The sequence below is a fragment of the Lichenostomus cassidix genome, chromosome 22 (genome assembly GCF_008360975.1).
Source record: "Lichenostomus cassidix isolate B80296 chromosome 22, HeHo_3.0, whole genome shotgun sequence".
NCBI classification, from domain to species: Eukaryota; Metazoa; Chordata; class Aves; order Passeriformes; family Meliphagidae; genus Lichenostomus; species Lichenostomus cassidix.
This window is the reverse complement of record NC_139502.1, coordinates 4,605,094-4,630,336: the sequence shown is the minus strand read 5'-3', so window position 1 is coordinate 4,630,336 and position 25,243 is coordinate 4,605,094. Positions and strand designations below refer to the sequence as shown.

At 47.2% G+C, this 25,243-nt stretch overlaps 1 protein-coding gene across 15 annotated transcripts in view; it reads left to right on the top strand.

The window, feature by feature from the left end:
- The window catches only part of AAK1 (AP2 associated kinase 1), an 82,647-nt gene extending 59,190 nt beyond the window's left edge, over window positions 1–23,457 (top strand). For 3 of the 15 annotated variants that reach the window (XM_085080757.1, XM_085080758.1, XM_085080756.1), the window contains 5 exons: window positions 2,370–2,471; window positions 4,003–4,104; window positions 4,954–5,064; window positions 8,289–8,393; window positions 17,802–23,457. In XM_085080757.1, coding sequence (XP_084936883.1) covers window positions 2,370–2,471; window positions 4,003–4,104; window positions 4,954–5,064; window positions 8,289–8,393; window positions 17,802–18,934 — 1,553 coding nt within the window. In that variant the 3' untranslated portion in view covers window positions 18,935–23,457. Of the gene's footprint in view, window positions 1–2,369; window positions 2,472–4,002; window positions 4,105–4,953; window positions 5,065–8,288; window positions 8,394–9,967; window positions 12,043–17,801 lie in introns of those variants that run through there. The other 12 variants (XM_085080766.1, XM_085080764.1, XM_085080767.1 and 9 more) reach the window with 9 other exon arrangements.
- The last annotated feature ends 1,786 nt before the right edge of the window (window positions 23,458–25,243 follow it).

The window sequence follows — 25,243 nt, the reverse complement described above, 5'->3', positions numbered from 1 at the left end:
ATCTGTGTGGTTAAAAATGTGACTGAGCTCAGTAGGCAACTCTAGGGCCTGTATTGCGTAGTTCCACTGTGTTACATGGAAAATCTTCACTAATGAAACAAGAGGAAACTGTTGTGAAGGTAAGGGAGAAGGAATGGGACACTTGGAAGTGGGATCCTAACAGGAATTGTTACTGCCTGTGTGGGTTTGAAGCTACAGGGGAGTGCAGGTGCCTTGGGAGGAGCTGGGTGGGCACTGATGTGCCCTTGGGAAGAGTCTGCCTTGAACAGAGCATGTTGCCCTGTACCCTTGTCCCCACAGCTCTCCTGTGCTGTTTCCCAACACACCATAACCAATTCCATCCTTCTTAGCCCCTTCCTGACAGCATTAACACCTCTTTGTGCCAAACCCGTGCTCCCACCCAGCCTTTCCCTTCTGCCCAGGAAAAAGCCTGTCTTTGTGCCGCAGAAGCCAGGGATGGCACCTGGATGCAAATCCAGCCATTAAAATGGAGTATTCTTACAGGTGGGAAGGGTTCCTGCATATTAAGGCTGCTGTTCCCATCACATTTTTCCTTTTAGCTGACCTTTTTCAGGCCTGTAATGACATAACAGGTGCCTCTTGGGCTGATTTTTAGATTTCCTTCCCCTCCTGGCTGCTTTAGTATGTTGGCTTTGTTGTGGGGAGTAGAATTTGTCCTGCTTTGAATAAGCAGTTCCAAAGCCACTGGACTATTTTATTATTTATATAGAGCAATAAAAAAGGATGGATATTTGTCGCTGTTGAGCAGCTAGCAGAGTAATGAAGGCACCAGTTCTCCGTGGCAAGAAGGAATGACCTTTATTGTTTTGATTTCATCACATATATAGAGTTCTCAAAAGTCACCCAGATTGGTCAGTCAGAAGCCTTCCCCCAGGCCTGATTGGCCAGGCCTGCACTGTCCAAGTTCTGGGACACTGTTCCAACAACATCCAAACTTTATCTTTATTTATAAAACACAAGAAAATTTCTCATGGGAAAAACCTGTGCTAGCCACAGATATTATTCTCACATATATAGCAGTATAACTTAAGCTTTTCTTTGGTATTCTCAGCATGGCGAGTCTTTTATACAGCAGGATTCCTGTGCTTTTGGGCAGTTGTGAGCAGGGTTTCTTTGGATAATAAATAATAACACCAATCTTTGAACTCAAAATATAGATGTGACAGTTTTGTAACATTTTAATGTTAGACTATAAATGGAGTAATTTCAACGAGTTGAAATGGCCAGATTTGTCCATGTGGAGCAAATTCTATCAGATCTGTTCTGCTGCAGGTGATTACTTTTACTAAATCCTGAAATTGTTCTTCATTTTCTTGTTCTGTGAAGCAACCCTTGTGAAAGCTAAATAATTAATCTCATTACTGCAGACCTGGTTAGTGATTGGGAAATCACTCATCCACCAGATGAATAATTGAGATTAACTTCTTGCCTAGGCTCTCTGAATGTCTCTGTGAGGGACAATGGGAACCTCAGGAGTTGTGCTGCTCAGTGACATGTGTTATTTGAAACCTGGTGGTGAAATAATTGCTTGGTAACTGGGCAGCTGTGTAAGCCCAGCGCAGGCTCTGCTGCCAGGTGCTGCCAGGTCTCAGTTTGTGGTTCTGCTTCAGCTCCTCAGGGCTGAGTGTTCTCTCCTCAGGCAGAGCTGGACCTGAGGCTCTCAGCTCCTTTGTGTCTTCTCGTTCTACAAACACTAACAAAGGATTCCCAGCACATGACGGGGAGGGGGATATTATTGTTTAGATTTGGGGTTCAGTGGGTCACGTTAACCTTGTGGGTGGCAGTGCCAGAGCTGTGGGGTGTTCTACAGTGGCTCCTTGGGGAGAGGCGCCCATGGTGGGTGAGGATGTTCTTACCTCTCTCAGGTGGCCATGGCCCTCTGATGCCTCCAAGTGATATTGGGGGACAAACTTTTTAGCGGGGCCTGTTGTGATAGCACAAGGGATGATGGTATTAAACTGAAGGAGGGTGGATTTTAGATTAAAGGGAGAATTTTTTTACAAGGACGCTGGTGAGGCCCTGGCACAGGTTGCCCAGAGAAGCTGTGGCTGCCCCTGGATCCCTGGAAGTGTTCCAGGCCAGGCTGGATGAGGCTTGGAGCTACCTGGGATAGTGGAAGGTGTCCCTGCCAATAGCAGGGGTTGGATGAGCTTTAAAAAGTCCTTTGCAGCTCAGGCCAGTCTGGGGTTCTGTGCTGGAGCCATTTGCACACCCCGTAGTGCTGATGCTCCTCTGGGGCTCACACATGGCACAATGAGTCATGAACTGAGCATCTGATTAATGTTGTCTTTTCTTTTTTTGCTTTTTCTCTCTGTTGCCCCCCTTCCTCCTTTTCCTGCTTACCCCAGAAAAACTGATTGAGGGACTCAAATCTCCCGAGCCTGCGCTCCTGCTCCCTGACCTCCTGCCTCTCGCTGACCCCTTCGGTAGCACGTCAGACGCTGTGAATGGTAAAGCCCCACCCAGGCCCCTGTCCCCTCTGTGTCACATGCATGTCCTGCCCTGCATGGTCACTCCTGTGCACCCCTGGCTCCCAAATGGCCCCTGATGCTGGGGAAACAACTTGAGGGAAGTAATGGATTGTGCTGAGACAGGTCTGCCTTTTCTCTGTGAGGTGGACACCTGAGCAGTGAGAATCTGGTGTCTGCACCTGAACTCCGGGTGTACTGATTTGGCACAGTGATGTGGCATGGCTGTGCCTTGGGAGTTCTCTTGGTAGAAGAAAGTTAATTGCTGATTGAAGAACAAGATGGCAAAAATACCTTTATTTCTGGTCAAGATTTTTTGTTTAACCATGGCACAGGCACTGAGCTGGTCTGTCTCCATTGACCCTCAGCAGGATGAGGAGAAAGAACAGCATTCCCTGGACCTGGGGAGTGCTGGGAATAAATATGCTAGGCTGCTGTGGGCCTGGATGCAGCAGGCTCCAGGCAGGATCAAGATTTTGGAGTTTTGCAGAATTGTGTTTTTATCCACTTGGCAGATGCACTAAAGGTAGTGATTGCAGGCCGCAGATTGTTGCCATCAGCTCCTCCTGTGGGTTGAGGTCCCAGCCGGGATCACATAACCAGCTGGATGTGACCTGTGGCTCTGAATAGAAAGGAAGGACATGACTCACTCTAATAGAAAAACTTCTGCTTTTGCAATTTTTGGCAGTTGTCTGAATGCTTTTAGGTAATGGTCCTGCAAACCACAGACGCACACTACTGGGAAAACAGAAATAATACCATTTCTGTTTCTAAATTTTGGTGCATCCTGGTCCTTTAATTTAACTTGATCTTTGCCTCGAGGAAGAGACCCAAGCAAGCATTGCAGCCGCCCCCTGCCATGGCTCTCCTCCTGGCTTCATGGCTTCTGCAGATTCAATCTCTCCATCCAGCCTTTGTGAACATTTTCTGTTGTATCCACATGATGGGTGGGATGATATGAGATGACACTGGGGCCTTAGGTTTGCAGTAAGACCTCAAGTTCCAAAACTGTCACCTCTGTAGAGTCTGAAGTCTGGTTCCTGTTGGACCTTTAAATAAAGATCCCATATCTTGGCTTTTTACAGGCTTAACTGGAACCATGCTAAGGGCTCCATGGGACTTATTTAAATGATCAGTTACTCCTAATGCAAGGGGACTCCAATGGTCACTGTTTTCCTTTTGCTGGACAAAAGTCATGTGGATTCTTGCCAAGCCCCAGGCTTCCTGCTCAGCTGCAGGGCAGGTGTTAATAACCTTCTGTTCCATCCTCTGCATATTTCAAATTGGGCTTGTACAAAATTAAATAAAACCAAGTAACTAATGAAACCAAACAAACTGTGATGAGTTAGTTTTCCCTTGTGATTAAATTAACACTGGACTCCAGCCCCTTGAGCTGACTGTGTACTAAAGGATCAGTAAATGATTCAGACAACTTCTGCCTCAGTTCCTTCTTCTGCATTTCCTTGCAAACTAACCTCTGGCTTCTCCTCTGCTGTTGTGCCCCGGTGGAAAGGAAAACCTGACGTAGCTGTCGAGAGCCTCATCCCGGGGCTCGAGGCCCCACTGCCCCAGCGCCTCGTGTCCCAGAGCGAGTCGGTGGCCTCCAACAGAACAGGTTGGTGAGGCAGGAGGGGCTGGGGGCCTCTGAGAACCAGAAAGCTCTGGCTGCTCTGCCCAATTCTGCGACCTGGGCCTGCTTGTAGGCCTTGTTAAGGGAATGCTGTGTGGTTCCTCATCTCCTTGAGAGGAATGGAAAAGGCTCTTCCCCCAGAGGGTGGTGGGGCACTGAACAGGTTCCCCAGAGAATGGGCACAGCCCCAAGGCTGCCAGAGCTTCAGGAGCCTTTGGACAACACTCTTAGGCACAGGGTGGGAGTGTTGGGCTGTCTGTGCAGGGCCAGGAGCTGGACTCTGATCCTTGTGTGTCCCTTCCCACTCAGGATATCCTGTGATTACATGGTACAGAATTCCTTGAGCCCACCATCACAGACCTGTAGGTGCTGGTGCATTGCTCCCATGAAGTGCTTTAGAACTCTGGAGTAGTTACTAATTTCTGTCCCATGGGGGCAAGAAGCAACTCCTGGCCCTTTCTCACTGTGCAGCCTTGATTGGGCCACTTCCCACAGCAGATAGACTTGAGCTCTTCTCAGAGGTCTCTAGTGGGAGTGCACTGGGTTTGAAGCTCTTCCCTCTCTGCAGAGCCCATATTTTAACCTGTCTCTGTGGGACTTCTTTGTCTGTTCAGCTTCAGAGAGCAGGACACCCCTGCTGGAAGTGTTGGGACTCTCTGCCCTCACTGAGAGCAGTGGAATGTCTTCCATCACCAGAAATGGCAGCTATTGTGCTGGCTTTGCACCAAAGCTGTGGTTCTACCCTGAGTGTGGGTGAATGGGAATGTGGGAATATGAGCTTAATGCTGTTTGTGTCCTGTTCAATGCCACCTTGGGATGCTCACCTGGATCCAGACTCTCTCACTGGGGAAGACTCTCTGCTTGACTGTTCTCTGCTCTCTAACCCTGCTGCTGACCTCGTGGATGAGTTTGCTCCTGTAGCTTTCGCAGCTCAGCCTCACAAAGGTAAACTGGTGCTCTGCTCTCAACTCTGTCCCTCCTGCCTCTGGTCTGTAGCTGATGTGAAGCTGATCCTGGTTTACATAAACAGATGCTCTGACCTATTCTGGTGTTTTATTGTCCCCAAGCCACTGTTTTGTTTCCTTCCCAAGCTGGTGAAACTTGGAATGTGCACTGAAATATGAAGGGAAAAGAATATCAAGTGTTCAGCTTGACTGTAAAGACAAAGTTTGTCAAAAATGGAGTTGTTTTCCATGGAGTGGAGATCCAGTACAAGGGATCCAGCAGGCAGGAAGGGCGGGCTCTGTGTGCAGCCCTTCCTCAGTGAATGCATTCTGGGATTGCTTTTTCCACGTGAGATTTAAGGCATGTTTTTTTTCTGCATTATTAATTCTGAAAGGGAGCCTAATAATCATGAGTCACAAGTTTTTGAAACAAATGGAATTTTTTTTTGTTTGTTGGAGTTAGCATCCAGGCAGATGAGCTCTTTCAGCCCTAGAAAATGTTGTCCTTATCAGAAGTCCTTGAGTCCAATTGTAGTGTCACAGCAAACATGAATGAGAGCCTAAATGCCATATCCAGCTGAAAAATGGAAGTTTCATGGGAACACAAAAGCAGCGCTGAGGAGAAGGAGCAGACTGTGTATGGAGACTCCTGGGAGCCCCGGGTCAGCCTGTGCAGTGTTTGAGCTCGAGTGGAGCTGTGGATGTGCTATGCAGTGATGGCAGTTCTGGTCTCTGCCCATTAATAAACAAGAGCTGAGGGCCCTGGAGCTTGTTCAGAGCTCAGACGGCTTTTTCCCCATGCTGTCTCTGTGCAGTGTGGCTGGAGCAATGGCACAGGGATGCTGTGCAGAGCTGTCAGCTGGAGTGTCCAGAGAACTCCTGCTCTAGCACAGCCCTGGCTGGACTGAAGCAGCTGTGAACAGCCTGTGGTGTCCCTTGTGGGCAGTGCCAGGTGCTGGGGGTGACTCACCTAAGCCAGGCCTCAGGGAATACATATCCACCCAGGACAGGGGGAAGGCCAGGACTTCTGGGCTATTTATCTATTGCTTTGAAAGAGAGGCCTAGAGCATCAGTGCTGATTCCCGGGTGCCCCTCACATCTGGGTTGTGCTTTGCTCACTTGGTGAGTATCCGTGTAGCAACAGAAATGCTCTGGCCTCAGAGGAATAGCTGCAAAACCAGTCTGTAATCAATTTTTTACACTTGATTGCACTTCAGAATGAGTTTGTGTTTTCCATAGAGCTTTTGGGTTAAACAAGCAGTCCTTCTAATTGCTCTGTGCTGTAATACGCTCCTGTGCCACTTTATTTTGCATTGAAATGTGTGTGGAGCAGTTCCTGCTCCATCCTGGGACACAGCAAAGCCCAAACATTGTGGTGAGGTTTAATGAGAAAATGAATTAACAGGCTCTTGCATGGCTCTCCCAGGGCTGCCCTGCTGTTCCCTCTGGGATAGGAAAGGCTCATGTTTATGAGGGAAGTGAGATTCTGTTGGGGGTGAAAGAAGGGGGTGGGGACAAATTACTAAAATCTTCCAGAACTCATTTATTGCTTGTTTTCAGACCCTCATTTTTAACTCTGGGTGTGGTTATTAATTGAACATCAGTCTCAGTCTTTTGTTTTTGCTTTGCTTATCCAGTCCTGGTGATGATGAAATAAAACACCCCTGTGGTACAGGTGCTGCTGTATCCCTGGATATCATCAGCCTGATCCTGCTAGCAGTGGGACCAGGAGGGCTGGAAAAGCAGCTGTGCTCTGATCCTGTTATCAGTGGGATCATGGAAAAGCAGCTGTGCTTTGAGCAAGGATTGATCCTTCAGCCTTGTCATTGCATCCTTTCCCTGTCCTTTACTGGGCTATTTACTGGTCCTGGAATTCGTGCTGAGCCTTCAGGGTCCCTGAATTTGCCATTTGCTGAATTCAGCACCAAACTGTGTGTATGAGAGGGGGGAGGATGTTTCTTTTTGGGGTAGCACAAGTCACTGAGCCAAGTTCCAGAGCTTTTAAAGGGGTTGTGCTCAGGTAGGGATTTTGGCCAGGCTTTCCATCTCCTCAGGATTGTCCAGCCTCTGGAGCTGTGAGCAGTTGTGTGTATAAATGCATGGAAGTGGGATAGTTGCAGAAGCTCCCGGGGGATGTTGGGAAGAGACACAAGTCATAACTCTGGAGACACAGAGGTGTTGATGAGAGTTCCTGTTAAGATGAAGCACCTTTGTGTGTTTGACACTTTGCACTATTCTCCTAACAACATCTGAGGGTTATTTTTCCTGGGTCTGATCCTCCAGACCCCAATGTAGTTCCATGAGTGATTTCTTGCATCATCTCGCCCCAAACCTGTTAACATCTTTGTCAGCTTTAGGTAGAAAGCTTTAATTCCTAACAGGAGTCGAACAGGAATGTTCCTGTTCTGTGAAAACTGTCAGGTTGGCGTGTCCTTGCTGGGCTTTCAGAAATACTTCATACAGAAATTGAGGAACAGGTTTTGGAGGGTGTTTTAGGTGTCTAATGTAACAATTAGTGATGCCCAGAGAGTGTGAAAGCCTCTGAAGGTTCATAATTGCCTGGTAAGGTGGATAAATCATCTCATCTCCAGAGATGGTTGAAAGCGCCTCCCACCAAGCATTGAGCGGCAGCTGATGTGGTTTGAAATCAATGGAGTTATCTCCCAGAACTGCCCGAGGGATCTTTAGAAAATCTCCCTCAACATCTGGTTACTCTTCAGCCATGAAAACTCCTTGGAAATCTGACTTCATGTTGCCCTTCTTGTTTTATTGCTGTGGCTGAAAGCTTGGGGTTTTGTCTCATGTGTGTTCTTCTGTGTTTTTTTCTTCCCCAGCCATTTTCCCCTCCCTGGGCATGAGAGCTAGGAGCCAGAGAGCCAGACTGAGCTCCCAAACCATGCTCATGACAACATTTTCAGTCCTTGGGAGCTTAACCCAGGCCTCTGCCATGGCTTCCAACTGTCCAGTTGAGCCTTCAGTCTGGTCAGGTTTTGTTCTAGGACTTACGACTTGGCTTGCTTGGCTTGGTTTGATCCCCTCCAGTTCTGTGTTTAATTGGCTTCTTTCCTATCCAGACTGACCGACTTTATTTCACCTTTTAAATAAAACTCCTGCTTCTAAATGCTGTCTCTGAAAACATAAAGATGTTCTAACACTTCCTGGCAATTCTAACCAGCCTCTCCACTGTCTTTGCTTCTTTACCTCTATTTCTCTTCTATGCTGCAGAAGATACTAACCTGATATCAGGCTTTGATGCTCCTGAGAGCTCTGAAAAAGTGACAGAAGATGAGTTTGACCCAATTCCGGTGTTGATATCCAAAAATTCACAAGGTAAGCCAGGATTGTGGGAGTGAAAAAGGGTAGGAAAAAAGGAAAACAATGAAGATATAAATTAGTTTTGGGGCAGTGGTGCTGCAGAACGTGTGACTAGTTGAAATCCTGAGCTGTGAGATACTACCAGTATGGTATTTAATGAGCTTAGTCTGAGATACCTTGGCCTTGAAATTTCAGTAGGTTCTCTGCTTGGGAGATTTCCATATCCAAAACCAGACATGCAATATTTGAGTTCCCATGAGGTAATTTCTCCCAGCCTGCCACAAGGGCACAGTCCCCTCAGTGGCTGAATGCAGTGAGAGCTGTAGTTTTCCCACCTTCTTATTTACTGTCCAAGCCTTTGGTCTTCCAGCTTTTAAGTGAGTTTAGCATGAGGCACAAGAAAGGACGATGATGATGATGATGATAATCCTTTATAGCCCCCAAACTCCTGCTGAAAGTGAGTTTTTTTCACTTCTAGTTGGTGTCTTCCAAAGATAGGAACTGAGTGTGAGGAGTTTGGTCCATGTTCCCACCTCATTTGAGGAGCTCTGAGCAGGTAGAGTCTGTAGGACAGTGACTGGAAAGCTGCTCATTTTACACCATCTGGCACCAAGATCTCCTTAACGTGACCTCTGCCAGTAGTTTCAGCCTCACGTGGGGTTATGGAGAAACAGCAGCACTGTTGGTTTAAAAGCAACAATTGTGCTGAGTTTTTTAGCTCTTTAGGGATAGCATCAGGCAGCATTTCACACCTAGGCCAGTGACAGATCAGTGAACTGGGTCCCTTCTCTGCAGTTACCCCATTGAAAGATTTTTTGATGACAGCCTTTGATGTACTTGTGGAGGTGTAAAGACAAATTCAGGACTTTTTTTTTTAAGGCTTTTTTTCTTTTCCTTTTTTTTACGTTTGGTCACAGAACTTTTTTGCTTCCCTAACTCACATTTTTGGTCACAGCGGGAATGTGCTGCACTAGTCTTAGATTTCAGAGGCTGACACTTGTTAGAAACTGTTCTGATATTACAAACTCTGCTCCTGCTGAAAGCCAGAGGAGATTTCTCCCAAGGCTAGGCCACAATAGGCCACCTTGAGTACAGAGAAGCATCTTGGGGGGTTGGAATCAGATGGTCTTTAAGGTCCTTTCCAACCCAAACCAGTTACAGAAAGTCCCATGACAGCCCAGCTCTCCTGGAAGCAGCTTAAAGCACCCAAAGATGCTCCTAAAATAGCAACTAAGTTTCAAGATACTGAAACCTGTTTCAGTTGACCTGTCCTTTCTGTACGCTGTGGGAGTCCTTGAATAGTTTTAGAGATCCCTTAGTAAGAACTGGATTCTGCAGCCTGGATAAACCTTGGGGAAAGAACAGGTTTTTAGGGATTTGTCGGCTGCTGTGCTGGTTTGGTTTGGGGGGAGAGGGTGGAAGAGCAAGAGACATCATTGCTATCATGATACAAATAATGAGAAGAGCTTGAGCAAATTTTCTGTTTTGCTTTGAGTTTTTTCTTTCTTTCTTGATCTTGAACTTCTGAAACTGTCGTGTGTGTGTGTGTGTCCTGTTCAATACTGAATTCCTATCTCTCACACTTTCAGGTGGGCATTCTAGAAACAACAGTGGAAGCTCTGAGTCCAGTCTTCCCAACATAGCCAGGTCTTTGCTGCTGGTGGATCAGCTCATAGACCTGTAGCAGTGACACAGTAGCAGACGCAGTTTCTGTAACGTACTCAAACCTCCGTTGCCAGAAGAGTTTCCTTCCGTTGTGCTTCTTTGGGGCTTTGCTTTTTTTTTTTTTTTTTTCTTAATTAAGAGAAAAATCTGCCAACAGGAGACAGTCACCCACCTCTCTTCCTGTTTTCCCATGCCCTGGGGAAGATTCTGGCTCAGTTCTCCAGGTAGCCTGTTCTCTCTAAAGCTGGTAGAGACCTGTGGGGGTTCCCTGTGCACTGTCCCATAGCCCTGTCCCAGGGAGCACTGTGGAGAGCCCTCCTGTCACTGCACAGGGAGTTGTGGCTGCTCTGTGACCCTGCACCAGCCTGCTCTGCCCGGAGAGCAGAGCGTGAACAGCACATCCCAATCTTTGCTTTGTGCTTTTGGGTTTGATTTTGGTTCTGTTCCCGTTTTCCCATAGCTGGGCAGGAGGAGGGGCCAGGTGACAGTGGTAAGGGACATCCCTCACCTGCAGGACATGGGTTAGGAGAGCTGGTGGCTCTGAATTGCTTCAGAGGAGGAGGAAGCCCTGAGTTCCTCCGGAGCAGTCTGGCCATACTCTGGTGATGGTGCATATGGAAGAGTTTCCCAGCTGCCCCCAGCTTGTGGTATGCTGTTTAACAATCCTGCTGGGAATAAACTGTGGTTCCTGGGGGAGGGAAAACCAGAGAAAAGGAAAAAAAGAGAAAAGAAAAAAACCAGGTTGTTAAAGCTGCAGAAATTACCCTAAGTGAAACATAACAAGGTTTTGAACCAAATCCATGTGAGTATGGCTGTGACTAGTGTCTCATTGACCTTTCTTTGGGTGAAAAGGGCACTGTGGCAGCAGCAGATGTATTTTCTGTGACTTCTTTTCTGTGTTTGACTGGAAAAAAAGAAAATCCCCTCAACCTGCTGTAAATTGTGTATGAAACAAATTGTCCTACGGTTGTTTGTCTATTTTTAATCCTGGTTTTAGTCAAGCATCTGGTATCTGTTCTGGGTTCTCCATTTTCTCTTGTAACTGCTATAGTGCACCCCAGTTCAGTATGGAGCCATTGTTTCAGTAGACAAAGATTCCCGTGGGCCTTTTTCCACCCCATTCTCTGTGAACACGCATGCACTTGGTTCAGGTGGTTTGAAATCAGTGCTGCTACAACTCGATGGGTTCTCCCTTTTCTTTCTCCCTTCACTCGCTTAGTCAATAGCTGGATACGCTCAACTCGTTTTCCTTGGCTTACCATGAAGTCTGCAATTTCTATCTTGTATTTGAAAGCCCTTTCTGAGCAGAAGGACTCTTCCTCTGTAGTGGAATACTTCCCAGCTTCCTGCTCCCCTGTGTATGTGTTTGTAGCTGTATTAGTAACAGTGCAGTTCCCACGTGCGAAAGTACGAGCGACTGAATGTGTCTGTGCTGACCTCGCTGAGAAGGGAAGAACCCCAAGTTTGTGACTCCTCCTTTCCTCTCTCCATCTCTTCCCCACCCCAACACTTAGTTTAACAAATTCTGTACATAGAACTCCCATCAGTTGTGTCTCTACATTACTCTTCTTTTAAAACTTACACTTATTAATAAAAGTATTGCTTAAGTGTGTTGTATCATTACATGTGTATACTGCACTTTCCAAGAGAAGCTTTACATGAGAACTATGGAAATGACCTTAGTAAAATTGTGGATAGAACTTTATTATTTTTTTGTTTTATATTCCTAAAGCACAGGCAAGCTGGACTGGAAAACATGAAGACGTTATAGATAGAAAGTTATTGTATAGTCAGATACTGAGATTATATGAAAAGAGAATGGATTTTAAAAAGTAACCATCTACTGTATATTAGAAACAAAGATTTCTGTGAATTAAAGTACTTTTAAAGAATGTTTAAGATTTTAAATCTAATGGCACTTGTTCAAGGGTTCTGGAAAAAAATGACAAATGCACTGGGTTGTTAATAATGCTATTAAATAAGCAGATGTGAATGTTTATTTTATTGTTTATTCAAGTAGCTGTTCATGGGTATGGGTGGAAATGTGGTATTTTAGAGATGGCTGTTCCTAGACCTCCTTCATCAGAAAATGCTCACCATGTGTTTGCAGAATGAATGGAAATGAGAGATGAGTGGAGATTGGGGATTAATTTTAAACTCTCCAGAAACTGTGACTGTCCCATGGGCTCTGGTTTAGTGTTGGTGCTGCTCAGAACTGAGGAGTCTGTGTGAAAGCTGCTGCTCTGAGGGCACGAGCTGAACTTCATCCTGTGTCCCCATGGGACGTGTTTGGTGCCTGGCAACCCCTGATGTCCTAAGAATGAGTCTGTTGCAGCTTGGTTGAAGCCTTGTTAGAAGCCAAGGGAGATGTTTCTGCCCGCTTTGAAGTGTTGTGGTGTCAGGAGGTGTTAAGTGACATAAGCAGTCAGTGAAATCCTGGCAGGGCTGTTCTCTCTGCCCATGTGCACTGTTCCCTTTGGTGGGATGGCAGAGGGGGCTGGAGCTGGCAGTGACTGTTCTGGTGGATCCCTTGTCAGGGTACTACAAACACAACCACAGCACATGGAGCAATTTCCCTTCAAGTCAAGGTTGTGCTTTGGGTGCAGGAACAAACTTTGTGTTTGGATAGCAAAGATTCAAAGGAATAGTTGGAATTTTGATGTTGGTTCTCACTTACTCTGAGGGACTCAGGTTGGAAGTGCCCCTGCCTTTGGAAACCTTGTTCATCTTTACCCAGACGAGTACAAATGTCACATCCTCAGTTCAGTCAGCCACCTTGTTGCTGACAATATCCACTGTGTTGGGAGGATATGTCCTAAAATAGAAGGTGCAACTTCCTGGGTTTGGACTGTCCAAGTCTTCACACGATCCCTTGGGACGTCCTTGGCCAGGGCTTCGGGTGCTGTGCCAACCTGCTAAGACAGTGGGTGGGAGAATCTTGGCTTTGTGGCAGACCTGCATCCTCCTCCAGCCCAGTCATCACAGGCCAAGGGCAGCTTGAGCCAATCTGTGTGGAGGAAGATTATTTGTAGAGGGAGTTAAGGAACAATGATGGTGTTCCTTAGCCTGAAAGCTTACATGGTATTGCATCCAGTGGTTGTGCAAAACCACCTTATTTAAAAATTGATTTTAAAAAATTGTTATTGCAATGAAATTTTGGATGTGATTCAGGCAAAGACAGAGTTCAACAAGCTTTGGGGTATCCAAGCAAACATGAACTGTGCAGCATGTAGGTCTCTGACTCCAAGAAGCATCACTGGGCACCCAGGGTGCTGCAGTAGCAGCTCAAGTGGGGGCATGTGAAAGTTATTTCCTTTTCAGCCAAACTTTTGTAGTTCAAGAAATCCCCTAGGAATCTGTTGGAGTTGGGGAGTAGCTGGCAGAGATGTGTGGGGGACACGGATGTGACATGGAATGCTCTGGTGAGTGATGCTAATGGACAGCTCAGTCTACAGCAGTTGGGGCGGAAATTCCCTCATGTCTCAGTGCTGAGCTGTGGGCACTGCACACTGAGCTGCACCACTCCAGTAGGAAATGCAGGCTTGGGGGAAAAACATGAAAAAAAGTGTTCCTTTTTAGGTATTTTTTGTCCTGTGCTGTGCATTTCCACATGGGGAGAAGCTGAGCTCCGGCTCTAGGTCTCACTGTGCTGTCCCTCAGGACTGAGGAGGGGCTACTGGCTGGGCTTGGTCTGGGGACATCTCTGCTGTGGGAGTGGTGCTCCTGCCTGGCACAAGAACGAGGGTCACCCTATGGAACTCGTGTTTTTCACAGAGGGTCCCTGACTGTACCTTAAACAAGGCTCCTGAAGCCCCTGGCTTGGGCACAGCACAGCTGAGGGGGAGCCAGAGGATGCTGTTGGTGTCCAGGGGTCTGACTGTCCATGAGCTGCTGGAATGTGGGGTGTGGGTTGGTGTGTTTAACTCCTGCCCAGTGCGGATGACTGTACAAGTGTGCCAGAACTACAGCATTGAATTCCTTTTCCTCTGGAACTGAAGGCCCTGGATCTGCCTCCAGGTCTCCCACTGTGAGTGTCTTTGAGCAGAAACACTTAATTCTGCAAATTGTCCAGTGCTACAGGTGACACTGACCTTTGGTGTTGTGCTGTGGTACCTCCTTGCTGAAAGTGCTGTGTGGGGATAGCTCTGTATTGTTGTCTAATGAGATTGCATCTAGGAATTGGAATAGTTTGCTTCTAGGAATTGGAATACAAGGAAAATCTCCCCTGTGCAAGAATGAAGGAATGATAACTCTTTTGACCCTTTTAAAATTCCAAACCAGTAATTCTGCACACTGGTAACTATGCTGATCTTTAGCTACCTGTTACTCTACGTTGAATGCTGACTGACTTTGGCTTGATGAAATCAGGAGAGTTTCCTGGTGAAAGAGTAGCTTTAGACTCCAGGAATTGCTCTGTCTCCCTTTACCTTTTTTGGGCTTTGCTCTAGAAATGAGATCCTCATCACTGTGGTGACTGCTCTGCCTTCTGTAATAGGGAATAAATCTTTTCTAGTTTTCCTCTTGGTTATTTCAGTACTCTGCCACTTCAGGGCACTGTTTTCCTTGGAAGCTGGGGAAACTCCAGGTGCCAGGGCTGTAAGCTGGGGTAAAGCACTTTCAGGTTGCTGTCTGGATATGTTCCTGGGGTATTGAGTGATAAGAGGGCTTTTTTAGGGTTCTCCCTCTTGAAAAAGAGCCTGAGTATAGTTTGGAATCTTTTTTGGTATGTATATCTGACCCTGGAATGAAATATTACACACCAGTGTTGTAAAGGGGTAAGGAGAATCCTCATCTCCAAGTTCCAGCTTCTGTAAAGATTCCTGCTATAAAAATGGCTGTTTGCAGTGTGCTTAAACCTGAGCACTTACTGAAAACCTGAAGGATGCTTCCCCGTGGAGTAACACCCAGATCTTGGGAGCCTGGAGGAGGGGACAGACAGGAGCTGCCCAGTCTCAGGAGAGGCACTTGTTGGGAAATATTCCCTCTGCAAAAAGGGCATCTCTGCAGAGGGGTTGTGGTGCTTTGTTGTGTCAATCCAAGCAAATAATCTGCCTGGTTCTGTCAGGCCTCCTGTGAACAGGCCTGCGACCCCACAGAGGAGGGTCAAGGCTCCAAACCAAAAGGCACTGCCTTAGTTCAGTGAGATTTGTCCTTTACCCTTCTGCTGTCACCAGCTCGTGGAGTGACCCCTTTTCTGTAACATAACAAACTGCATCCAGGCCTTTTCCCAGGGAAATGTCCCTCGAGTGCCTCAGCCTGGCTGGTCTCTGATCTCAGACCTGCCAAAGCATCCATCGGCACTGGCAAAGTGAAATTCCCTGTTGTCCTGTAAGTCAAGGACACCTGGAATGTTGCTTTGCAAGGCCTGTAGTTCCAGCTGCTTATTGGAAGCACTGGCCTTGTCTTGTTACCTCTGCCCTGACCTTCACACAAAGGGGCTGGGTTTTGATTTGATAGGATATTTTAGTGTCAGTGTAGTTCAGACCCTTTTTTAACATGATATTCACATCTGGAGAGGAGATGTCTGAGTCACACAACCAGATGTTAACTAATGTAAAATGCTGGTATGATGTTGTCTTCCTTGTTGTAATGATTCTGCTGTAGCTCCTTCTGGGACCATTCCTTTGCTTTCTGCCAAAGGAAGCACTGAAGGAACCAAGGAATGTGGTAAAGAAAAGCTGCTGAGACCAGTTACAGTGGGAAGGGTCTGGAAGTGCCAGGTCTCCCTCATTCAGCATTAGAGAAACAGACCCTGGCAGTGTAGGTGGTGCTCCTGCCTTGTCAGTGAATCCCCAGACTCTCAGGTAACATTCCTGTGCCTGGTTTTGTTATGTCCAGGTTATTGTGGCCCTTCCCTTGTGGTATCACTCAGCAGCTCTGACTGAAAGCAGTTCCTGCTAAAGCATCACTTGGATTTTATCTCCCAGAGTAACTCAGAGCTCCTGTACTGGCCTTTGCAAGGGAGAAAACTGCTGCTGAGAATTTGTTGTCCTTCTCACTCATTTGTTGTCCTTCTCACTCCTCTCACGGGCAGAGAGAGCATTGGAAAAAGTAATTTTTTCCAGAATAGGACATTCTGCTTCTTGTGCAATGTCTCTACATTCAGAGCTGCATGCTGCTAAGCCTAAGCAGATGGGTTTATATCCTGTCATCTGTCTCTTACTCTGTCCTAAATGTCATGGCTTACATGGGCACAGGCACCTGATAACACATGTAAAAGTTAGAAAGAAAAATCCAACTAAATGTGCTGTTCTTGTGCAGAGTGGGCCCTTAGTCTGCATCAGCATTGTGTTCTCCATGATAAATACCTTTTTCCCATGGTTCAGTGTGGACTGGGCTATTTGGAGGCATTTGTATGATGTGGCAGCTGGTCTTGCTCTGGTTCAGTCTGTATCCTTAGAATCTCACAGTAGCCCCTGGCCAGTGGGAGGGAGCTCCACCCTAGCTGTGCTGCTGTGGAATCCAAGAGTGGTATCTGAGGGTAAACCAGTGTGGACAACACAGGCTGCAGGAGAGAGAGAGTATTTTTGTAGAGTAACTGGTCATATGTTCGCATATCTGCACTGTCTTTATTTAGCAGTGTAATGTATCCCAGTGAAGAATTTCCCAATAAATACTGGTTTTGATGCCTAATGAACGACTGCTGTGTCTTTACTGGTGAGAAGTGATGGAGAAGGGGATAACTTGTGTATGTCCATGGGTGTGATGGAGAAGCAGTGCCTGAGGGCTGGATGGGTGCGTAAACATGAACAATTAACCTGGGTAGAGTTTTCCCTGGGTGAAGTTCTGTCACTGCAGGGTGTGTTGGTTGGTGCCTTGCTGTCCCTGGGTACCAACCAGCCTCCTCACCCTCCTCGTTCTTCCTGCAATTCCTACTGTTTAGTTTTCATGTGATTTTCTCCTATCCTCTTGCTAACGAGTCCAATGACACACTTCTAACCTGCCAGTAGTTCTGTGAAGGTAAGAGATCTTCTGTTTTGTCTGTGTGAGTTGTAAGGCAAACCCAGCCTTCTCGTGGGCTCTTGGAGCTGGAGAAGGGCAGGACAGTCTCTCCCTGCACTGCCTTGTTATGCTAATGCAGAAACAAGCCAGGTCATTGTAGTTATGATTCTTGATTTGAAGTCACGCTATGGAGTATTTAAAAACCATTTGTCTGGCAGTGGTTAAAAAGAATAGCTGCTACTTAGGATTCACTAAAAGCTGTAGGCTGACCTTCAGTCTTTGAAATGAGCCTGTTATTTTAGCAGGTTTTGGGGCATCCCTATGTATTTTACAAGCCCAAGTGCAATTCCACGTATCCATGGGCTGGCCCACAGGAAGAGAAGCTGCACCAAGCAGTAGATGTGCTTGGTGGGCAGCAGTGCAGGATGGAGTGACAGAACTTGTCTGTCTGCTGGAGTTTCCCTCAGGCAGCAGCGTTAGGAAGGGAAACACTCTGTGATGGTGCTGTCATTGTGGGTGGGTGGGGGAGAAACCTGGTGGAATGGTGCTGAGGGTGCTGTGTGTGCCCATGCGTGTGTCAAACATCTTCCATGCTCTGAGCAGTGGTACCTGTGGTGTGCCTGGGCTGTGTCGCAAACACCTTTCCCTGGCATTTTATTTTCATTGATTTGCCCTCCCTCTTCTGCCCATTTTCCATGTGTGGTGGTGGTTTCCATGTGAACAGTGTGACATTCTTGTGTAACAAGTACCTTTCATTCTGATTGCTGACCAAGGAGATGGAGCTGGTTCAGTAACACTCTTCTCTTGTGTTTGTAGGTCTGCAGAGGGATCCGGGCCTGTTCCCAGCTGTAGCTCTTGAGCTCTGTAAAGGCAATTCTGGCAGCGATGGACTTGCTTTGTACAAGGGTCAGCCTGAGATACTGGAGGTGAAAGTGCCGCACAACTCAGAGTCAGACTACTTGGCCAGAGATGGTCCTTCAAGCAACAGCTCCTTCTATAGCAGTGAAGGAGAGGGGACAGACCATGAGGGAGATATTTTGGATTGCAGTGGCTCTAGGCCTTTACTGATGGATTCAGAAGAGGAGGAGGAGACCTGCAAGTTGAGCCCAGGGTTCCTGCACCCTGCACCCAGGGAGAGGCATGAGGCCTCCAAAGAAGATCCCCACTCCCAGGCCAGAGCAGGGGAGATGCTATTCCCAGCCTTCCAGTTGCACAGCGGGGAGGTTTTTAATGAGCCGGATGTTTTTGCAACAGCTCCTTTCCGAAGCTCAAGGAAGGTGCCCGATGAAATGGATGTCTTTACCAAAGCTCCTTTTATCTGCAAGGGCAATGCAGCCCTACGACATCCAGAAGAAGCAGATGTATTTCTGAGAGCCCCTTTCACTAAGAAGAAAAGCATGGAAGAGTTGACTTCCCATAAGGAGCCATTCACACCACCTGTTTTCCTAAGCCAAGGAGGAGATGTCCGAGCTCACCCGATGTTCCCAAGCCTGGATTCAGCAGCACATGGGTCCGTGGCCTCGGTGAGACCTCCGTATCCTTCTGCTGGGTTTGCTCAGCCAGGCAATCTCCATCCCTGCTCCATAAGAGCCGTGGAGGCCCAGGAGAGTGTCCCTGCTAAAGCAGTGCTGCCGGAGCAGAGCGATGTGGCCAGCGAGAGGAGCCACAGCCACGCGTTGCCCCGAGAAGCTGTGCTGGGCTCTGTGGCCAACAAGCCTTTCCGTCCGCAATCCTTGTCCAAGTATTCCCGGCACTACAGTCCTGAAGATGGGCCAGGCCTTGAAGCCAAGCCCATAGCTGCTTACAAAGTGGTGTCTCAGACCAACAGACAGGCCATAGCAGGGTCTGTCTCTGTTGTTCCACTGTCTTCCAGGACTACGGAGCTGCCCGGTGCGGATCCCTTTGCCTCGGCACCCTTCCCTTCCAAAGCGGCAAAGCAGAAGCCTTAATGTGCCGGAAGCTGGGGGCTGTGCTTCCTGCAGGACCACCTTGCACAGGACCTCAAACCTCTTAGCTGAAATGAATGACATAGCAATATATATATATATATATATTATAATTATTATTTTTGGTCAGAACTCTATTTGCAGTGATACATAGTTGAACCATTTAAGTTATGTTAGTCCAAATGCCTGGCTCTCAGGATCTTCATGGCCTTTCCAGTTGCTTCTCACCTTCCTCCTCTCACTGTCTTCCCTCCATTTATTTTTTTAGATGCTTTTCTCAAACCAATAGTATTCCATATTTTCTGGTCCTGGGTGGAGAAATGCATTACAAGATGAATTAAAAGGTTTATTAATTACAGAGCGAGTCAAGCAGGACTTGCTAATGCTCTGGAAAGGACCTGATTTCACAGGTTAAAGGGTTATTGTGATTTTTCCTATCAGTGATACTCCTGCTGCTTGGCAGCAGTAGTAGCCACGGCTCCAGGTGTGTTGGTGGGTGACGTGCCCATGGAGCCAGAGCCATGCTGTGATGTGGTGCCAGTCTGGGCAGTGCTGGTGAGAGCAGAGCCGTGGCAACAGCACAGCTTTGCTCACCCAGGAGTGGAACACGTGGCAGTGCTGCTGCCCCAGGGCTGGGGCTAGAGTCAGGGGAGGACTGACAGTGCCTTCATGCTGTGAATGCCAACCAGGCAATCAGGCTGTTAGTGTTGCTGGAAAATCAAATGATCGTGCAAACAATCAGGCAAAGCTTTCACTTTTACACGTGTATTTCCTGTCCAGTCTATGCCAAAGTGTAGGACCTGGAAATCTGCTTATGGTGAAGGAGAGACATGTATTTACAGTATTAAAAATAGACCTTATGAGGAAATTCATGATGTAAACAGCTCCATAACTGTTCTGATGTACCTCACGTGGTGTGACTCAGCAGCGGCCACAGCCCCATTAGACTGGTTTATACTGGCAGAGAGCTTGACTCAAAGAGAATTCTGCCTATTGTTTTCCTGTTGGTTAAGGACGAACTTAAAACTCCATTTGCTCCCCTTCTGAAGTGTTATGCTTTCTATCCTGATTCCAAAGAGCAGGACAGTCTTATTGCTTGGTCAGTCAGCGATATAGTGAATCCCAGTCAAGAGGAAGAGGCAGCTGGGCAGACCCAGGGCAGACTGTTCTCCCAGCTTTTCTCACTAATAGAGCACAGATAGACGGGTGAAACCATCTTTATTTTGAAAAATGCCTGGTTGTGTAAGTTGTCCTGGATCTGCTGTTTCTGGCCTGCAAAGGCTGCTTGTGAGTGTGGACTGGCTCTCAAATACCTGGTTATTAGGGCTCTGTGGGCTCCCAGTCCAAGCTGGAACCTTGTGCTGAGGGTGAAGGGCAAATTCTACATTTGGGGGTTTCCCATGAGTGGCTTTGAGGTCTTTGGGTGTTTGCAGGGGAATTGCTAAGGCCATGTGTTGGTCTCTGAGATAGGACTGGCTGTAGGTAGAGCAGGTTCTTCCCTACTTCCTGATGTGTTTGTACTTGGGGAACAAGTCCTGGGAGCAGTGTCCCTGGAAGAGAGGGAAGGATCAGCTGTAGCTCCTCCCAACTCACTGGAGTCACACCAGGGAGAGCTGCTGCGGCCGAAAATACTTTGATCTAGTTTTGTGAGGAGAAATATCTGACACCTCCTCCAGCACCCAGCTCTATCTGAAGCCCAAACACTAAGCATTAAAGGAATTCAGGAGGTTTATTGAAGATCTGTATGAAGGCCACAAAAAAGCAGAACATTGCATAGTTCAGTGGTGGACTCACTGCTGAGTTTTCATCCTAGCATAAGGGGAGGATGGATAGGTGGGTGGATGGATGGCTAGAAAAATCCTGAGTGCTGGGAAGGGACTGCAGTGCATCTGCAAATGGGAATCACCAACTGCTTTGTGTTCTTTTTCCCTTCCCTTAATTCACTTCCCCTCCAAAATATCTCCGGTTGCAACAGACAAGCCAAGTGTTCTGCTGGACATGGAGATTGCCTGGAAGAAAGAGGAAAAAGCCTGGACTGAGGTCTAGAGCCTTGGGTTGGGGAGGGAGAATACTGGAATGCAGGGGGGCTACATTAGCTCCCACAAGTTGCTGGTGAGCCCAGGTCAGGGGAGCTTGTGGAGCTGGGAACCTTCTGGGCTGTGCTGCTGTGCTTGGAGTTAATAAATACTGGTGTGTAGTGGTGGTTATGGGGCTTTTTTCTGTCCTCCATCATCACCTCTTGAAAACAGAAGTACTGTAAAGAAGTTTCTGGGTTTCCCTTGAGATATTTCTTCAACAAAGCTGAGGCTGTTATTATGTCTTCTTGTTGTTTAGTTTTCTGTCTACATATACACCTAAAAGGTGGTTGTTTTTGTTTTAGCTATATGTATCCCCAAGGCAGTTGTTCCCGGATGGGATCAGTGAGAGATACAGAGAATGACTGTGAAAGCAAACTGTGAATTCAAGGAGAGTGAATGTGAGGGCCCAGACTTGTTCCAACACCAGCCTGTGTCACAGCGACACTGAGCCAGGAGCTGCGCTTGAGCTGTCGAATTTGCTCAGAAGCTGCTGGAAGAGAGGCCAGGCCTTGGTGGTGTGGGATGAACCTGTGGAACAGGGAGATGCCCTGCTGGAGTGAGCAGGTACCTTGTGTGAACCATGTGGGTTCAAGGTGTTACCTCTGATCACTGGATTCAGGTTCTCCTTCCTTCATTTTTACTTGAAAAATTGCTTCTGAATAATTCTGTGAAGCTTCTGTGTCACGTCCAGGTCCCACAGAGCTGATGCTGGGGGAGCATCAGCCTATCCCTTTGTGCTCAGAGAGAGGGAAGGTGCACCGAGGTATGTGAGCTCAACTCCAGCCCTCCTTGGCTTGGGTGAGGCTGAATTTCCAGCTGGCATTTTGGCAGCTTTTCTGTCCTTCAGGCACTTTACACAAGGAGCAGGCTAACTGTGCTCCAGAGCTCATGATCCTGCCAGACACATCCAGTGCTTAAATGGTTTTACATCTCTTTTGGGGGTGGAGGCAGCTCGTTTGTATCTCTGCATGTGACTCATAAAGTAATGGGACTTTTGGTTATGGTCAGAAAACTCAATTTCAATGCCTGTTACTCTGATATCATTCTCATTTCCAGCCTGTGTTCCTCCTAATCCTGCACTATCACTGCTGCAGCCTCAGTGTGATGGGCTGTAAGTGGAAATTTCATTTCTGTAGCCTCTGTTAGCTTAAAAAAGCTTAAAAGCTTACTGTTTTAATGAATAAGGAAGAATCATGCTAATTATTTGCCACACAATTGGTGATCTTAATGAAGTAAGACTTACACAGACTCGATGTGGTGGTTTGAAATCAGTTTTCTGAACAGAACCACTGGTTTCATGTCTTTTGTTAAGCTGTAGTAAATGGTGTTACTGCACTGGATCCTCGAGCATGGCCAGAGCGTTATTACATCCCTGCGACAATCTGGGATTCCTGCTGAATGCACTCAAGCCTCTATTGAAAGTGATTAATCAGAATTTCTGCATGAATAAAACAAGCAATTGGCTCTGTGCTCACTGCCTGATGTTGGGGGGAACCCTGCTCTCCCCAGCTGCTGCAGGACTTCGGGGGCTTTCCCCATGTCCCCTCTCCCTTCAGCCAGCTCAGCATCAGTCCCAGTCTGTCAAGTTTACACTTCAGCCTCCTGAAGCCAGTGCACACTCAGGCTGTGATGCACACTCTGCATGGAGCACGTAAGTGACGCTGAGCTCGTGACCCTGACCCCATGTGAGCACTGGTGACATGGCCTGATCGTGTCCTCAGTGTGACAGCAGCAAAATTGGGCAAGATCTGCTGAATTGCTGAATTCAATCACTCCAAAGTGGTAATTGGTTACTTTAACTCAGCTTCCACCAAAGACTGTTGTGCTGTGGAGTTGAATTTTTGTGTTTTTTTTTTTTCTTTCCTCACGGTGTTAAATCAAGGCCTTTGAGCACACTCACAGATCCCAAAGCATTTTTACAGTAGTATCATGACAGTGAAATCCTGTTCCAGTTCTGAAACACATTCCTGAAACCTGATCAGCTGCATTAGCATTTCTAGAAATAACCCACGGCCTGTAGTTTCTGTTTTAGGTGGGTAAATACATACACCTAGAAATACTCGCTGTGAAGTTAGAGGGATAAAGTTGATCCAGCCTTCCTGATCCCTTGCCTCCAAAGGGATGAAGGATGGGAGGGCAGGGGGCTTGTCTGGTGTAGGATGCAGCAGGTGGAGCATCGTCCACACTGAGTCTGGTGGTGGGAGAAACTCCTGTGTCCACATGGAGCCGCAGCTGGGAGTGTCAGTGGTCCCCACTGTGACACACAGTGACACACACTTGACTTATGTCCCATGCGCTGTGTTCATCCTGTCCCCCCGGCACCTCTGCCTGCCAGATCCCTGGGCTCAAGTTTTGCACTCCAGATGGGATCATCTGTTCCTGGTAATCATGAAGAAATGTTCCACTTGTAAACTTATGTACATTTTATTAAAACTGTATCTGATGACAGCCCATCTCTGCTGTGCCTTTTTTCTCCTCTCCTCATGGAAAATATTTTTGCTAGATGCAGGGAATCTGGGTTTTAATGAGTTCTTCCTACCAAGGTGCTGAACTGGGTCTGACCCTGCTGTTTTACCTGGCAGCTGTAAAGTCAAACTGCTCTTGCTGCTTTAAGCAGAGGATATTTCCATTTCTATTGAGTTTATATTCCACAGAGAATCCTTCCCATCCAGGGCAGCACTGCAGCTGCAGACAGCACAGAGCAACTGAGCCCTCCCTGCAAAGCTGCTATTCCCTCAGTGATTCTAATGCATTGCTGGTGCTTCTGGACATCTGGGGCACAGGGAGATGTGGAGAGCTCACCATGTGCTGGTTATATGTCTTTTTCTATATCATTCAGCTGCCAAGACTCAGTGCAAAATATTATTTGGGCTTTGCTGCACTTGTTAATTTCATTTCTATCTTGGTGTAAATGTGTCTATTGAGAGAGACTTTGTGCTGCCTTCTGTCCTGCTGCAGCTGCTGGCTCTGCCAGGTCATGTTGCCAGGCATCCAAGTAGAGCCCAGGAAGGCTGCAAGTGAAGTTTTTAATTCTCGGAGCTGCAATATTCTCTCTTTTTAATTTTCTCCTTTTTGAATATGTATCCGTGTGTGGTGCATGAAGAAGATTTGGTGTTACCCTGAAAAAGCCATGTTTGAGGTTGATGTTATTGTCCCTGTTGTTTTTAGTAGGCTGTAATGCTCAGGAAAGAAAAAAATAAAAGTACCTGTGAAACTTGCACTGCAGAGCAATGGAGCCCTCCCTGCAAACCCAGGAGCTGCTGCTGCAGGAGAGGTGCGGCACAAACCTATACCCAAAGTGGATCTGAGAACAGAATGGTCCATGGCTACATCTGTGCTAAAGCCATGCACAGGGGCAAGAATAATTGGATCCAGGAATGGGCTTTGTCAAAGCCCAGGAAATGTGTGTTCTCTGAGTGCAGCTCTTGCCAAGTGCAGCGGATCCAGAGAGGAGTGACTGAAACAAAGGGTTGCAAGTTTATTTGGAGAACTTGGTTGGATTTCTAGATTGTATTAGTTGTGAGAGAATACACAGAGATCATGAGGCTGATGTGACTTTCTGCTCCAAAATGGGCAGGACTATAATCAGACTCAAGGGGCACATGCAGCCATGACCCAGACATGACCTGGAACCTCTTTACCTTGCTGAAATTACAGATGCATCTCCTCCTTCCTGAGGGAGACTCTTCCTCCTCTTGTGCAACAGCCCTGAGCACTGGCAGCTGCACAAAGAGCTTCCACCTCAAAAATATTCTAATCAAAATAAAAGTATTGCCACTAAATCCTTCTGCAGCCACCCTCTCTGGAAGGTTACTGGGCTAACTTTGCAATTTTCGACAGCTTGGGAGACTTGTTTGAGAGGGGAGAGAAAAGGCTTTTTGTGAGTTACTGGGCTACGAGGTGAAATGGGAGCTGGAGAGGCTGTTTGTGAGCACTGTTGGTACCCTGTGCTCCTTCAGAACTGGGACATGGATCTGGTGCCTCACACCCCTGGAATGTGCTGTGGTGGTAAGAAGAATGTTTAAAAAAATAAAAAGTTGCCCTTGGTTGGTGAAGGGGGGGGAGGATTTCTATATTGTTCTTTGTATGTCTATGTTTGTATTTTTATTAAACCTGCTGCCTGTGGGACAGAACATGACTGTAGGCACATGAACACGAGCCCAAGTGGGCAAGGAGGCCAATGGCACCCGGGCTGCACCTGGCCCTGCTGCGGCTCCTCGAGTGCTGTGTCCTG